This window comes from Lagopus muta, chromosome 5 (genome assembly GCF_023343835.1).
Source record: "Lagopus muta isolate bLagMut1 chromosome 5, bLagMut1 primary, whole genome shotgun sequence".
Taxonomy (NCBI): Eukaryota; Metazoa; Chordata; class Aves; order Galliformes; family Phasianidae; genus Lagopus; species Lagopus muta.
Window position 1 is genome coordinate 33657539 of NC_064437.1, and position 15657 is coordinate 33673195.

General features: G+C 41.9%; 1 protein-coding gene across 1 annotated transcript; it reads right to left on the minus strand.

Moving 5' to 3' along the window:
* Positions 1–1379: 1379 nt before the first annotated feature.
* Positions 1380–6902, minus strand: TMEM254 (transmembrane protein 254). Its single transcript, XM_048944706.1, has 4 exons — positions 6727–6902; positions 6424–6527; positions 5414–5473; positions 1380–2989 (listed from the first exon to the last, which is right to left on the minus strand). Exons 1-4 carry the CDS (start codon positions 6823–6825, stop codon positions 2869–2871), a joined length of 384 nt encoding a protein of 127 aa, XP_048800663.1. The 5' UTR covers positions 6826–6902; the 3' UTR covers positions 1380–2868.
* Positions 6903–15657: the final 8755 nt, after the last annotated feature.

A 15657-nucleotide genomic window follows, 5' to 3' on the forward strand; every position in this document is an offset into this window, starting at 1 on the left:
AAAGTTTCTGAGCTGGTCCCCTGTGCTCATGTTGCAGTTCCTGACCCAGACTCATCAACAGAATGAGATTCTGAGCAGTGATTTCTTAAGTATACTGACCCAGAGGTGACTCTGTTTCAACAAGTATATTGCACTCATGTCCACCCGCTTCCATGAATGATGCTTTGAAGACGAAAAAAGAATCTGGGTAGTTTCTTGGAATTGCATTCTGAGCTTAAGTTACTAAGCAAACCCAGCGTAAGACCATTGTTAGAAGTGATGGTAGTTACTATTTGTATGATTTTTTTTTTTTAATATGCAAGTAAAATAAATAACTCATTTTAGCAAATGCCTACAAAGCAGGTACTTCTATTTCTTTCTTTCTTCATATTACTAGCATAAATATACATATCTTCACACGCTGGTTTTCATAGGGGGATTTTTTTCCTTATGGTTTCAATTTGAAATGGATGGTTCAACTCCATTTATTTCTATTCAGCAGTATTATCTGTCTGCTTGGCAGAAATAGCCATCCTGAAAACCTTTCATAATGTTAGCTTAGCTTTCTTGGTGGTTTACCCTTTTATTTTTAGTGATGCTCTTTAACTGTAAAAGCCTTTCTGTAAGCTTCATATGGTTTTCCTTTTGGTAGGAAGTAACACTTTTTGAGACTCTACAGCAAAGCACTAACATCTGCAAGTCTGGAGGGCTGGATGTGTTGACTGCAGATGTGGCAGTCTGAACTCTGTGCTGCTGTTAAGAAAATAAGGATAGATTTCATAGTTTTCTTTGCTTTCCCCACTTTTTTTTTTTTTTTTTTTAATAGAGAGTATTTTGATTGCAGTGGAAAAAACTATTCTAGATGATCAAGAGTGATACTTCATCAGGATAGCCTGGAGAAATGCTTCTCTCTGGTCATCAGCTGATGCTGTTGTTTTGCTAAAAATTTGTTCCAGCTTGGAAATAGCTTGCAATTAAGGCAGCTGTCTATTGACTGCCTATTTTATAGCTTGTCTTGCACTGAGAAACGTTTTCCTGCTTTAACTCTAAAAGGAAGCTCTTCTAATTGAGTGGAGTCCAAAGTAGGCTGCTAACTGCTCAAAGAAGCCATTGCTTGAAATTCCTGAACCCACCTGAAAGGATCTGACAGCTGGCAACACAAGTGCTTGCTCTGCAGGCTGCAGCTGGCAGGGCAAGGTAACAGACTAGTCCTGACTTGGTAGCTTTACTTTAGATGGAAAGTGAATAGTGGGAAACAAAGACAAACCAGTTAAGAAAAAGCTGATGCTGTGTGTTCCAAGTATTTATAGTAGTGTAAAGATAATGACTAGTTAAATGAAATTTACTTAATACATCTATTTCCAGGATAAAATAAAAAGAAAATCTACATTATTATTATTTTTTTTTCAATCTTTATTAAAGGATCACAGTAAGATACAGAGTTACACAGGGAAACCTAGCCCAGGTTCTTTATTCCTGTGGTTTTCTAACCACTAAACGTACTTTCTACTTTCCTAAAAACTGTTAGTGGTATCAGTTGGGCATTGGTCAAAAAAAAAAAAAAAAAAGGAAAAAAAGCCACTCCACCATTTAAAGCTCTTCATTTCTCTATGCTCTTAGTTCTAGCTAAAAAGCAAAAACCTCAAGTACCTGTACTTAGTAAGACTTCTGTATCAGACATCTTATAGCACAGCATAGTCCATACATGCTACACTAGGTAAATGCTTGCTCATTACTGACTCAAGAAGCTTTTCTTTTGAGCAAAGCCTGTGTTCTCTTCTTTTTACTAGAACAGTAGCATCATGGGTGATGTGGTAAAAACCTCTCCCCAAATGACAAATATTTTAAATAGTAATTGTTTCTGAAAGTGGTTTAAATAAGAGAGAAGTTAATTCTGGTTAAATACTGAGAGATGTAAAACAGATTATCAGATTAAAAGGATCAATTAGACATAAAGAAAATACTCTGAGGGATGCTTAATGTGGTCTACAAACCAAACATTTCAGAAACTGAACATCTGGCAGATGGGATGAGTGCTGACTTGTTATGCTTTTCATGTGACAGCCTACAAGACTTCGCTTTTGGAATGTTGTGCTTTTATTCTTGGATAATAAATTAGTTCTCAAAAAAGCTACAGGATTCTCTCTATGCTCTATAGCATATACTGCACTAACTCAGAGATGAAAATCTACATTTGAAAGATGAGGATGTGCTGCATGAAACTTAAGGTACCTGTATTAAACCAAGTTTAAGTTCTTTATGTATCCCAGCTCATCGCTGCACCTCAACCTGAACTCAGTCTTTTAAAGGACTTGGTCTTTTTAATGTGCCTGCAGCAATAAAGAAGTCTGTCCTTTGTTAAAGAAAGTAAGTTGACAAAACAAATAACACAGACTAGGCTCTAACATAGAAAAAGCTAGTAAAAAGTCCTGTAGAAGAACTGTAGAAACAACTTAGATCCTGCCACAAAACAGGTGCAAGTTGCTTTGTGGCCATAAATAACAATTTCTGTTGTAGAAGAAAAATTCTCCCCGTGGAAAGGTCACCTATGAACCACTACTAAGTACTGTCAGGTCCTTTTCTCACCAATGACAACTGGAGTATACAATCTATCTCAAACAGTGCAAGGCTGCAACCTTTGGCTCTTGCGTAACAGAATGAAACTTAGGCAGTGCCAAGACTGACAGGCTGAATTTCTACCAAACCATCCACAGTGCCTTTTGAATTATAGCTGAGTTTCTTCTTTAGCAAGAGAGTGTTACTTTGGTAGAAGGGCACTGCATCATGTAGTAGGAATGTAACTTAGCTAATTACAGCTTCTAAACATGTGAGGTTGTTTTCTGAAAAATAAGGATGAAGTATGTGAGAGGAGACTTCTGTCACAGGCTTCTAGTAGTATTTCTTGACTGGAGGCTTGTAAGACACCAGGAGACCGAAGGAAGCATACCCAAATAGAAGTGTCTGAATGAACCAGTGGAACTGAACTGCTGGGTCAGTGATGCCTTTAGATCTGTAACATTAACAAAAGCATAAGATGTATCAAAAAGCTTAGTCTCGCAGACTACACTGCGATAATTAAAAAGGTACTTCTACCTAACCTTGATACTTAAGACTTGTTTAGAACATTTAATCTCAGACTTGTTTCCAACTGAAACTTATTTCCTACAAGACAGCACTAGTTCTTAGGATTTTAGTGGATTATAAGCTGTCAACAGAAACTTACAGAGGTTTTGTGCATACAACTTCCTCAGTAATACATAACCTGCAACTTCAGTCTGTGCTGTGTCATGTGATAAGCTTACATAATTCAAGGATCAATAAGTAAGACAAGCTTAAAACAAATCTACCTTTGCTCTTCACCACAAGTCTGTGAGTACCTTCTTGCTGACTACAGACTCTGGAGGTAGTCTGTACATTAGCAAGGCAAAGTGGCTTGACAATTGCTCAGGTGTGACTGTGCAGTACAGGATGGCAGAGCACTGCTGCCTGAATTTGTGGCTAGAAAAAGAAAGCAGAGGGGGCTCAAGATGCTTGACCTGATTTAAGCCAATTAGTTTTAAATCAGCATATGCAAATCTTTTGTTTGTTACAGGAAGAGGTCTAGTAATGCTATAAAGAACCGGTCTGCAAGCTGACATGCTCCACTACATACACTAGGGATGTGAAGCAATAGTAACTTCAGCCCACAGTACCAATACTGTCACACTTTTTACCTCCCAAAAACTGAATCACATTCATCTTAGTAAAGATAATTGTCTTGCTCAGGAATGTCACACCACCTCTTGCAATTTAGTATTGTTGGGAAATACTTTGAGAGAAGCAAAAACATGAAAGCTGAAACAACTGTTATCATGTTTCTAGAGAATTATGTCAAGCATAAGCATACTTAAACTTGTCAATTTTAGAAGGGAGCTCCCTCTACTGACTTTTGCTGCAAGCATTCATCTGTTGTGTCTACACAGAAAATGAATGTGTAGTTAGTACTGATTAACACAGCACTTGTTGGTTGTTTTTTTGTTGTTGTTCTTAGATTTCTTCTTACCAGCTGTGGGAAAACTTTTATAATCCCAAATGCAGTGTTTCCAAATGAGTCCAGACACTGAAAAACTAGGTTTCAAGAACTTTACCTTTTTATATATAAAGCAAACTTACTTGAAGAGACTGTATGAAGAAACACAGAGCAAAACTCAGTGAAAGCACCACTAATAATTAATTAATTTATACCTCCTTTCTCTCCAGTTCTTCCTCATGTCTCCTTTGTGATGTTCATGTGTAGATGTTACTACCTCTTTCATCATTAAACAGTGTTTAGTGCTAATAGGAAAGTACTATTTAGTTACGTACAGAAGTCTGCCTCAACAGAAGATAGGCACACAATCCATGCTTTCCTATGGCCTTTAACATTGATCTGCAGAAACTTAATTATTTGTTTGCAATACATCCACTTGGTATGCTCAATAGTAATGAAATTGCCTCACTCTTAACGTAACCTTAAGCCAATATATGTAAAAGCTTTCAGCAGAACCGGAGTTAAAGGTTTAATTGAAAGTTAAAGCTTACAACTGGAGTTCAGTAAATAGTTAATCATTAGATATCGTTCTGAAGGCAGAAAATATGGTTGAGAGCCACTTGAAATAGCTATCAATGGAACAAAATTGCTTTGCTTCCAAGAGATGTTATCTGAGAAGCTAGAGACAGATAGGGCCTTAATTAAAGTAAGTTGAAAAAGTAATTCTCACAATGGCAAATTAATCTGACATCTCTGTGGAGTGGGAAGAATCAATGCAAAATAGGAGCATTTCTAATTCTTCTGAATTAGAAACAACATTAAAAGGAATAGAAGAACTCCCAAATGATTTGTTATCCTAACTTAAGACTTGGTTGGCATTAGAATCTGATTAGTGAGTATTCTATTTCACAGACCTGCATATATAACTAGATCTTAAGTAATCCCGAATGGAGATATCCAAGTCTATTTTCACAATACAGATGCAATCTATTTCAACAGGAGGCAAAATTCTGATGAGGTAAGACCTGATTAAACACCTACCTATTTTCCCCCCTGCTATCTGAGGTGCTGTTACCCAGCACCTGAACCAACAATGAATAAGAACCTGCCTATTACACAAAGGGTAATTGTCAAAAAACAAACAAACAATTGTACAGAACATTGTGTTTGGTTGCAGCCAGATGAGCTTTGGCAGACCTTGCTGCCAGTTTCCCAAGCTGCCATCTCCTAATTTTTGCTATCCAGTACAGCAGTAACCTCCTGTGGATGACAGCAAAGGAACACTCCAGCATGAACTTGACCAGCACCCTCAGAACTAATATTACTCCTAACAACCACCAAAATCAGTTTGTAACTTAAGTGTCACTTGTACCAGAAATCCTTTCCAGAAAATCTGAGATAAGAAGTAGGGGGGAGATAACTTACTGGCATAATTTTATACCATACAAGGCTTCTACGATGTGAATCAACCAGGATACGTAGAACCTAATAAAAAGAAAATGCATTTTATTTTTGTTTTACATCAGAGTGAAGACTGTTCTAAGATCTATTATGCAAAGGGTGTCAAACTGTAAGCACAGCAATGTCGCTACACCTTAAGCTAGAAAGGAAGGCACTGCTTATCTTAGATGTGGGGAAAAAAAGCACTGTCTTAGAAGAACCTAGAGCCCAGAAAGCTAGAAAGTATAATGCAAACTCATACAGTACACCTGAACTTGCCATTTTGAGTACCCACTGCATGTTTCCACAAGTTTCAGTACTTGGTTAAGCTGACTGAATGCAGCGGTTTAATTAAATATGCAAAACCTATTCTTTTACCTACAGAAGTAATTTTAGTGATCCTGTAGCGTTAGGGAAGCTTTTAAGGGTATAGTTCTATGCGTACAGGTATAGTTCAACTGTGTGTACAGATAGAGAATATAGAACGTGAGAATTATTTAAACCTGTCTTGAAAGTTTTCATAAAAAGGACATCCAATTAGGATCAGTTCAGTACCTTGCTAAAGCACAGGAAGCTTTAAGCAAAGACTACATGAAATACAGTGAAATAAATAAGGCAGGCTGAGGATTCCCGTAAGGAGACAGCATAGAAAAGTGCTGGGCTACAGAGAAATGTTTTCCAGTTCTTAAGATCAAAGGATTAGACTACTTGAGCAACAAACTGGCAAAATAACAGCAAGCGTAAGTTTAAATAGGGACCAGTAACTGTCTCTGAAAGTATTATCTGTATGCTTTCCTTTCTCAGGATACCAGCAGAGATGCCAAATTGTAAGCTGAGTTCTCATCCTTCCAGCCTGGCCTCAGCCTGCCTCATCTCCTGCAGTACTTCTTGTCCCGCACCCTGAGCTGCGCTGAGCCCGGCAGCAGAGCTCCAAGTGTACTTAACAGCTAGGTTACGGACAGCCAGAGAGGAGCAGGCAGCCAGATGGCACTCACCCATAGCACACCCACTTGTGGTAGTTGTCCGCTAAATAACGAAGGAAGTTACCAAACAGTCCCAAATAGCTGTAAGGGATGGTTGAAGGTGACAGCGATACCCACTGCGGAGACAAAAACAGTATTACTAACGTTAAGGTCCTCGAGGGCCGCTGTCTCGCCTGCCCCCCGCGCCACGGCTGCATCTCCGACAGCAGTCAGACCCACGCGGGTCGACGATGGCTGGGATGGCCGCCCCCCTCCCGTCACCTCAATCCCAATCGCAGTGCTCGCGAGCCCGCCGCCCTTACGCCCAGCACTTACGCCCAGCAGGATCATGCCGAAGATGATGCCGATCATCCAGATGAGCCGCGAGCGCTGGAAGTGGCAGCTGCCATCGCGCACCCGCTCTGCACCCGTCATCCTGCCGTCCAGCGCTGGGCCGCTAGCCGCCGCCGCAGGTAAACAGTGCAGCGAGGGGGCGGAGCGACCGCGGCCCCCGTCATTTCCTGCAGCCCAGCCTCTTCACGCCGGCCGCTGAGCACGCGGCGCCCCCTGGCGGCGAGACCGGGCTGCTGCGGGTCGTGGTGCCGGGGGGAAGCAGCGCAGCGGGCGGCGCGGGCAGGTGCCGGCACCTCTGAGACACGGCCCAGGTGAGCGGGATGGACTTCGGCTCACTTCCAGTGTGCCCGCGGTTTCCAGTGGCCTGGTCTGGTAGTTGGCGACCCTGCACGTAGCAGGAGGGTTGAAACTAGGTGATCGTTGTGGTCCTTTTCAACCCAAGCCATGTTATGATAAAGCACGCTGGGATCTATGCTGTATATTAAATCAAGTGTTTTAACAACTCCTGCCTGGCTTTTTACACACCGTTTCCTCTTTATTTTGGAGACAGATTTTGAAGGCAAAAGACAGATTATCTCATAAGTCTTTATCACTGTTTTGTAGCATTTGCTAGAATGTGCCAGACGGCTAACTCTAGGGCAGCTGGCTTTTGCAGTCTGGCTGAGTTTTATTCTATCATATTTTGGGCAAAGATTTCTATGTATGCTTTCGTATTTAGCTACTGTCCCAGTGCTGGAAGTGTTAATTGTCAGTGAATTACCTTTACTGGCAAGCATAGAATCACAGAATGACCTGGGTTGAAAAGGACCACAATGATCATCTGGTTTCAAACCCCTGCTATGTGCAGGGTCGCCAACCAGCAGACCAGGCTGCCCAGAGCCACATCCAGCCTGGCCTTGAATGCCTCCAGGGATGGGGCATCCACAACCTCCTTGGGCAACCTGTTCCAGTGCCTCACCACCCTCTGGGTGAGAAACTTCCTCCTAATATCAAACCTAAACCTCCCCTGTCTGGTTTAAAACCATTCCCTTGTCTTATCACTATCCACATTCATAAACATCCATTCCCCCTCCTGTTTATATGCCCCCCTCAAGTACTGATGATCTGAATTAGGAAGTGTGGCTGAAAACAGCACTATGTGAAGTGAGGAAAAATGATGAACCAACTCACTTTGCCAAGGTCAGAGGAAACAAAGTTGTTTCTGCCTGTTTTGCTTCACCAGCCCTGACTTTTGAGATTGCTAGTGCTTCCTCTAACCCATGTTACACAGTGATGGAATGAGATCTGGCAGCTCAGCATCATGCAGCTCACTCACCTCACACAGTTAGTGCACTCTTTGTAACATGTGTTTGTGTGATGCATCAAAACAGCTTCCTGTGCTGGAGCACATGCATATGCCGGTAACTAACAATCAGCAATGATGGGGCTCTATAAGTATTCAGTGATGAGCAGTATGGCTTTACTCTGTGTCAGGCTACATAGATTGCTCACTGGGACTGTTTTCATAGAATCAGAATCACAGGGTGGCCCAGGTTAGAAGGGACCTCAAGGATCTTGAAGCTCCAATCCCCACAACATGCACGGCCACCAACCTCCACATTTAATACCAGACCAGGCTGCCCAGGGCCCCATCCAACCTGGCCTTGAACACCTCCAGGGATGAACAGGGCATCCACAGCCTCTCTGGGCAGCTGTTCCAGCACCTCACCACTCTCATAGTAAAGAACTTCCTCCTGTCATCCAACCTAAACCTTCCCTCCCTCAACTTCAAACCATTTCCCCTTGTCCTGCTGTTATCTACCCTTTCAAAGAGTTGACTCCCCTCCTGTTTGTAGGCTCCCTTTAGGTCCTGAAAGGCTGCAGTGAGGTCACCCCACAGCCTTCTTTTCTCCAGGCTGAACAAGCCCATCTCCCTCAGCCTGTCTTCATAGGAAAGGTGCTTCAGTCCCCTGATCATCGAATGATCACAGAACGATTATAGAATCATTAAGGTTGGAAAGACCACTATTTCGTAGTAGTTAAGGCCATAAAAAAGAGAGAAAGCACAGTCTTAAAAACAAGTTAGGGGGAAAGAAGTGTGCTCTCTCATAGTTGTATAAAAACTTTTCTCTTTCACTTGCACAGGATGGCTGCTAACTGAAGCATGAGAATGATGGCAGAATGATTGTCCTGTATATCTCAAAAACAGAGATACTACTTTTTTTAAGTAATGCTGTGAGTTTTGTTTTTTTTCACTGCTGAAATTATGCCTGGAGGGTCCTGACATCTCCACAGTGACTGGTTATGTAGCTGAAATGGGGCAGTTCTGCTGAAAACAATAAAATGGAGTAGTGCATTCTTTCTTACTAATGCCTAAGACATATCTGGCTCATTTCACACGTTGTTTATAACAGCATATCACTTTCTTAGATTTTCAAATGTTGGCGTTTTTGTTGTATCTAATACTGGAGAAAACTTGTCGTTCTCCCCCATCCCCCAGTTTAGAAACATTTGCTATCTCTAACTTAGAGATATTGACTATCTCACTTTCATCGGGAAGTACAAAGGGTATTTGCCAGGTAGTCTGCCTCTTTTGTTTTGTGTTCTGGTAGATGCCGGAGGAGAGTAGATAGAGACATGTTGGCTCTTCTGTGTCTTTTAAAATTCTTCCCAAAAGGAAGAAAAAGAAAAAGGAAAAGAAAGGGGGGTGGTGGTGGTGGTGGTGGTTACTCTAATCCAGACCAACATTTATTGCATGAGTCATCCCACTGAAGTCAGGGATGTGACTGTGTAAACAGCTGCTTGCTGTATTAGTGAGGATTATGGTATTGGGCTCCTTTTAGGAAGTTACTCCAGCTTTAAAATGGTTTTGAAGCTTGAATAAAAAAGATGGGATGCAGTCAGCGGAAGTTACCTAAGGAGATGAAACTATCAATATAAGATACAGTGCTGTAATGAAGCTACTGGAAGCAATGTCTGATTGCTAATTTAACCAGTTAACGTACGACTTTGCTCCTCTGTCATTTTTAATTTCTAGTGGAGTATTGAACATTATGTCACTGTAAGTTCTAGGACTAAAGAATCTAAGGAAATATACGGTCTTTAAAATATTGCCTGCTGCTGTTTGACAAGCCTGGTAGTTTCACAGATAATGGCCAACATTTGTACCACATGCACATACTTAAAAATAACTTTTAAAGAGTAATGAGAAGTGCATAAGGAGAAACTGTGAGGTGCAGTACTTCTGCTGGTTGTGATTCTTTGTGTCTTGCAAGTAATTACACATCTCCCTGACGTATCCCTATTCTGTGTGTGCTTGATAAATCTAGGTCTCTTCTGTTGTATTTTGAATATAATCAGGAGCATAATGCAAGTCTTGGAAATTGCCGGCTGTAAAGGCCCCAGCCTCCTTCTTTAGTCTTTGCAGAGATTAAGAACTGAGTATTACTTTTAAGCTGCAGAGTGTTGTATTTGGTTTGTGCATTTTAGAGATCAATTGACGTTGAGTTCTGTGTGCCCATCCTGTGTGCTTTCACAGTGTTATTAAAAAGAAACAGATTTCTTTATCATGACGTGCTTCAGCCAACATTGCATTAATAAGCCTTTCTAAACAGCCAGCAGAAGCTCACCAGTTTGAAATGCACGTTGCCAAAATAGCATCAGTGTTGATTACAAGTGTGCATTTTACAGATCTATAGTTGCTTCTGTTGGTGTCTGTTGGAAGTCAATAACTTTATTCCTACAAAAATATTTTGCAGACCGTTCTGATGGATTTCTTTTGTTATGTGACGTAGCTTTAAAATGTGGAGTATTAACAAGTGGCATCCATTTGAAAACTCAGTTTATGAAGTTGGAATTTATCTTACAAGCATTTGATGGGATTCCTTTAGGTTAGGTTTATAATGAAGTATTTGTCGGGAATTTCTAAAAGTGTATGAACAAAAAGAGCATTTTACACCCTTCTGAGAGACTAATAATACTGAACCTACCTCGCCAGGATAAATGATATGTGACCAGGAAGCCCTCCTCAAGTTGTTTATGTTGGAAGAACATGGCCAGTTTAAACTATTCAAAAAGTGGGCTGTGAGCGCACGCCAACATCCTGCAGTATTACACACTGAGCTACTAAAACACGACAAAGCAGTAAATCTCCAACGAACCATCAGCATTCTGGTGCCTTGTTCTGTCCCTTAACCACCTGATGACAGTGATTATTTTTTATACAGACTAGTTGGTACCTGGTATTGCTGCTTCTTCCTTTCCTGAGGAATTCCTGTCTTCTTGTTTCTATTTCCAACTTTGAAACCCACAGCCTTTGTTTGCCAAGTTCTTCATGTGCATGGTGGTAAACGAGGGCGTGCAGTGTTGGGGAAAAGGCAAGTTTTCCAACTTGTGTGTTACTCTTGAGGGTCAGCTGGGCCCAGCTAATGCATTTTTAACGTGTTTCTCAGTTAATGAAAACATCATGTCAATTGACTGTTTTATAGCTAGATTTTTTTTTTTCTTTGTGCCTGAAATAAGAATCTTGTGAGGGAAAAACTGGCTGCAGTACAAGAATCCAACACAGATCTAGCAGAGGTCTGGGGTCACTAGCATATGGGTGAGCATATGGGTGAGGTGGGTGGGAAGCATGCTTCAGGACATCCGCATGGGTGGGGATGGTGTTTGGGAGATGAGAAGAAATAGGGCTGACAAGGGAACTTAGATGATAGTTCCTTGAGCAGGGAGGAGAAGACTGCAGACAGCTTGTCTCCAGGCCCAGCAGACTAGCCTTAAGGCCACATTCACTCGTCTTTAGGTGACTAGTTATCATAATCAAGCTTGGCAGGCTACGATGTAGTATTCCTATAGCTTCGTGTGGGTGTGCTTGTATTCTGTCAACACACACACACAGAAAAAGATATAGTCCCTGTCCCAAAACATCTGCAGTTCAGAGTTCTGACCCTCTTCAAATGCAGTGAGTCCACGAGTGCTTCTGGAGCAGATCAGTCTCAAGGCATCTGCTGGTTACATGGATGGTGAGGAGCCTGCTGGAGCCTCCCTTGCAAAGGGGAAGGAGACAGGGATGGAGACGATCAGGAGTATGAGGGAAGAGATTGCAGTAAAGTAATACAGACTGTGAACCTGACCCTGATGGGTGCAAATACTTCTGCATTTAAATGAAATGGTACTTATCTGGGTGGTGCTGGGGCAAGTGAGGGCCTGCCAGATGGACCTGTGCCTGGCAGCGCTCTGGAGGACTGGTTTGGATTTGGGAGGATATTATGCACAATTTTTTTTATTGTTTTTCAAGGCAGCATTTTAGTGAATTCATTTGCAACTGCAGAGGTTACTGTGAGGTTTTTCCAATCAAAGAAGAACGAGGTTTGTGATGATTTAAGCACTTGGCTTCTTACAAGTAGGAATCCTGTGCTGCTGAGCAGTGAGAATGCTATCAGTAATAGTAAAAAACCAAACCAAAACAAACAACAAAATCCCCACAAATGTTAAGAGTTACTGGTTACTGGAAAAGCAATGGAGGAAAAAAAAAGATGTTTAAATCTTAATACTTAAAACACCATGATTTATCTGTACCTTAAACAAAAGGACAATATGAATGAACAAAGGTATGGGGTGAGTAATGATGATCACCTACAGTGAGTGAGGTGGGATTTTTCAGTGTGGAAAAGTGAGTGATGAAGGGAGAAAGTGCTGGGAGTTGATGAAATAGTGGGCTGCAACCACGGGAAACAGTGTGTGGCTTTCCAAGTTCTTGTAAGGGAGGCAGCAGACACCAAACGATTCTAGTGGGTAACACATTAAGAGCAAATGGAAGTGTTATTTCATATAACACGTAGTTGATCTGTGGGATGAAAATGACGAAGTACGGGGTAAAAGTACCATTATATAGCTGAGTGTGCTGGTTATGTGTACCTGCAATCCCCAGCCAAGTATCCATTTCTGGCTGCTGCTGAAAAGTTAAATGTCAGGCTAGACACGTATTTGGTTTCTGAAGGGTGACCCTAGATCTCAGATACAGTCCACCCTGTGAACTATTTTAAGAGTGGAATATAAGAAAAACTGAACTGTGAGATTATTCTAAAGCCTTGAAACTAATGCTTTTTCACCTTGAAACCTATCCATTTGAATGAGAACTGTGTCAGAGCAAGCCTTAATACTTCATGTTGTTCTCAGCAGCATTGTTTTCCTGCACTTCAGCTGTTAGAAACAATGCTCATTTGAGGTAGGAAGAGAGATTAGAACAAGACTCTGGTGTAAGGCGTTTGCTATAGGGAAGAGCTCCATGTTGCAGGTGACAGCTCTCTTTAGAGGTGGTTCTGAACTGCATGGGGAACAAATGCCTCTTGCAAAGGAAGTGTTATCCCAAAACTCCCTGAAAGGGGATTGTGGTGAGGTGGGGGTCAGTGATAGGACAAAAGGCAGTGGCCTCAAGTTGTGCCAAGGGAGGCTCAGGTTGAATATTAGGGAAAACTTCTGTGAAAGAGTAGTCACACTGGAATAGGCTGCCCAAGGAGATGGGGGAGTCGTCATTCCTGGAGGTTTTTGAGAATCATGTACATGTGGTACTAAGGAACCTGCTTTGGAGGGCAGTATTGGTGGTAGGTGGGCCGCTGGACTAGATGATCTTAGAGGTCTTTTCCAACCTTACTGATTCTATGATTCTTTGTATGATTTCACCTTTTTTTGCTTGAGGTGCAAAATGTGTCTCCACCCTGTCTGCCTTGGTCCGTTGTGGAAGTGCACAAAACAAGAGATGCCACTGTGAGCACACTGCACCCTGCAGAGCAGGCAAGAAAACAAGCATTTCCTGGCTGCTTGTGTTCCTTGGGATGTTCCTAGGCATGTTTTCTATGACAGTATAGCACAGAGGGAAATCTTTGTAGAAGAGAATTCATGTTATTCTGCTGAATTCCACAGCATTTGGACATGACATCTCTGTTATTCTCCAGGGTTGTTTTGTAGTGTTTTTATTTCAGTGATGTAAGGGCTGTCTTTTACTGCCAAGCCCATAATTAAAGTGGTGTTGACTTGTAAGTAATGGGCTGCAAAAGGTGTACCAGAAGATAATTAAAGATGCACTGTAGATAAGGGAGCATGAACATTCTTTTTATGAGGTGTTAATGTCTGAAGACCAACTAGTGAAATTGATCTTGCCTCCATCAGGATGAAAGATCTGGTTAAACATCAATAACACTGCGCTGCCCTAGAAAATGTTTGATGTAGGGATTTCTAGAGGTCTGTACTTGAGCACAGACTCCCCAGGCAGGCGCCTGGTGGCAGAGCCATGCAGCACTGGGTGATTTGGCATCCCATCCATGCTACCGTGGTTCTTTGCATATCCTAACACTGGGGCTGCTTGGGAGGGAGAGGAGAGGAGAGGAGCTCGCGATGCCCTGATTTGGACTAAGATAGATGCAAACCTTTTTCAAAGCCATTTTAACGAGCGTTGTGGCTAGTCCTTTTCTAACAATAACTCTGCTGCCTCTCCTAAATGTCCATTACATTTTTTTTTCCATTTTTTTTTTTCTTCCTGCGTTTTCAGCATATGTAATTTTGATTCTTCTGTAGATGCACTTACATCATGCCCCTGACTTGAAGGGACAGTGGCAGAAGAAAGACAAAGAAAGTTTACGCTTTTGGACCTTACTGAAATCCGCAGCAAAATTCCATGGATTTTGGTGGGAACCTGAAGACAACCTGTGATATGAAGAGATATTTTTTGTTAAACTGCTTTCAGTATTTCTGTTTTGATTTGTTTTGTTTTGTTTTTCTTCTTCACATTTCTCCCACACATAGACTCATAGGATGGCTTAGATTATAACTGATGCACAGCAGCTGAGGGAACACAGTCAGCAAGGGCAGATCAGTGCCTGGATCTAGGTGCGACCAAGCTGCTGCTGTAGCAGAAGTTGGCTTAGGTTAGGCCAAGTCCAAATGCCTCAGCAGAAGAGCAGCAGAGGAGGGGGAGGACAAGATTGCCATCTTGTTTCCTGGAATCTCACTTAAAAACAAACTCACAATCTAAGTCTCTATCAATTAGCATTGCAAAGAAAATCTCTCGAAATGAAGGGTGTAAAGAGGCTGCCTGGCAGAATGCCTGAAACAATAACTCCAGGAAGTGTGAACTACTCTCTCCATAGCCAGAGGATGTTAACAAAAGCCTGTCTATTTGACCTAGCCAGCAGTGATGGACACTCGCTATTAGCAAGCAGTGCAAGTCGCTGCAAGCCCCAGAGCTTCTCCTCTGCTGACTCCTTCCTTATCTCTTCTGAGCAGGCTGTGTCTGTAAGGCGTGTGTGCGTGCTGGGGGGGTTTTCCTCTCCCTCTGGGACCAGTATTAAGGGCTGCCTGCAGGGTCGGTTTTATGTTGCAGTCATCCCCATGACATCATCTTTTCATATTTTTTTTCTGCCATGAAAATTGGAAAATTGCACAGGAAAAAAAAAATGACAGCTTTTTAATTTTTTTTCTTTTTCTAGCTTTCCTCAGGGTATCACTTTCGCTGTGGCCAGACTGAACGAATTAGCTCTCTTTGTAACCTTCTGATGGGTTTCCTGGACCCAGTTTGTTGTGGACTCCATGGATAGTAGTATTAAAGATGCAGAGATGGAAAGGCCATATGCAATTTTGTGCTTTCTTGGGTCAATTTGAATGAGGGCTCCCCAACACTTCTTTATCTCTGTGCCTATGCATCCCTCATCTCATGTTGGTGTCTGAAATAAGCTGGCCACAAACTAACCTGGCCAGCAAACAATCACTTTTTGGAAGGAGCAGCTCTGTGAATTGGCTAATTTTCTAGTACCATATGCCAGTTGGAGCTGGCATGTGCAGGTCTATGTGTGAAGTCATTTGTGGGCTTAAATGCAAACAGAATTGCATCCTGTGTGATGACAATTAGGAGTAGCTAAAGCTGGATTTGCTGTGGAGAAGATC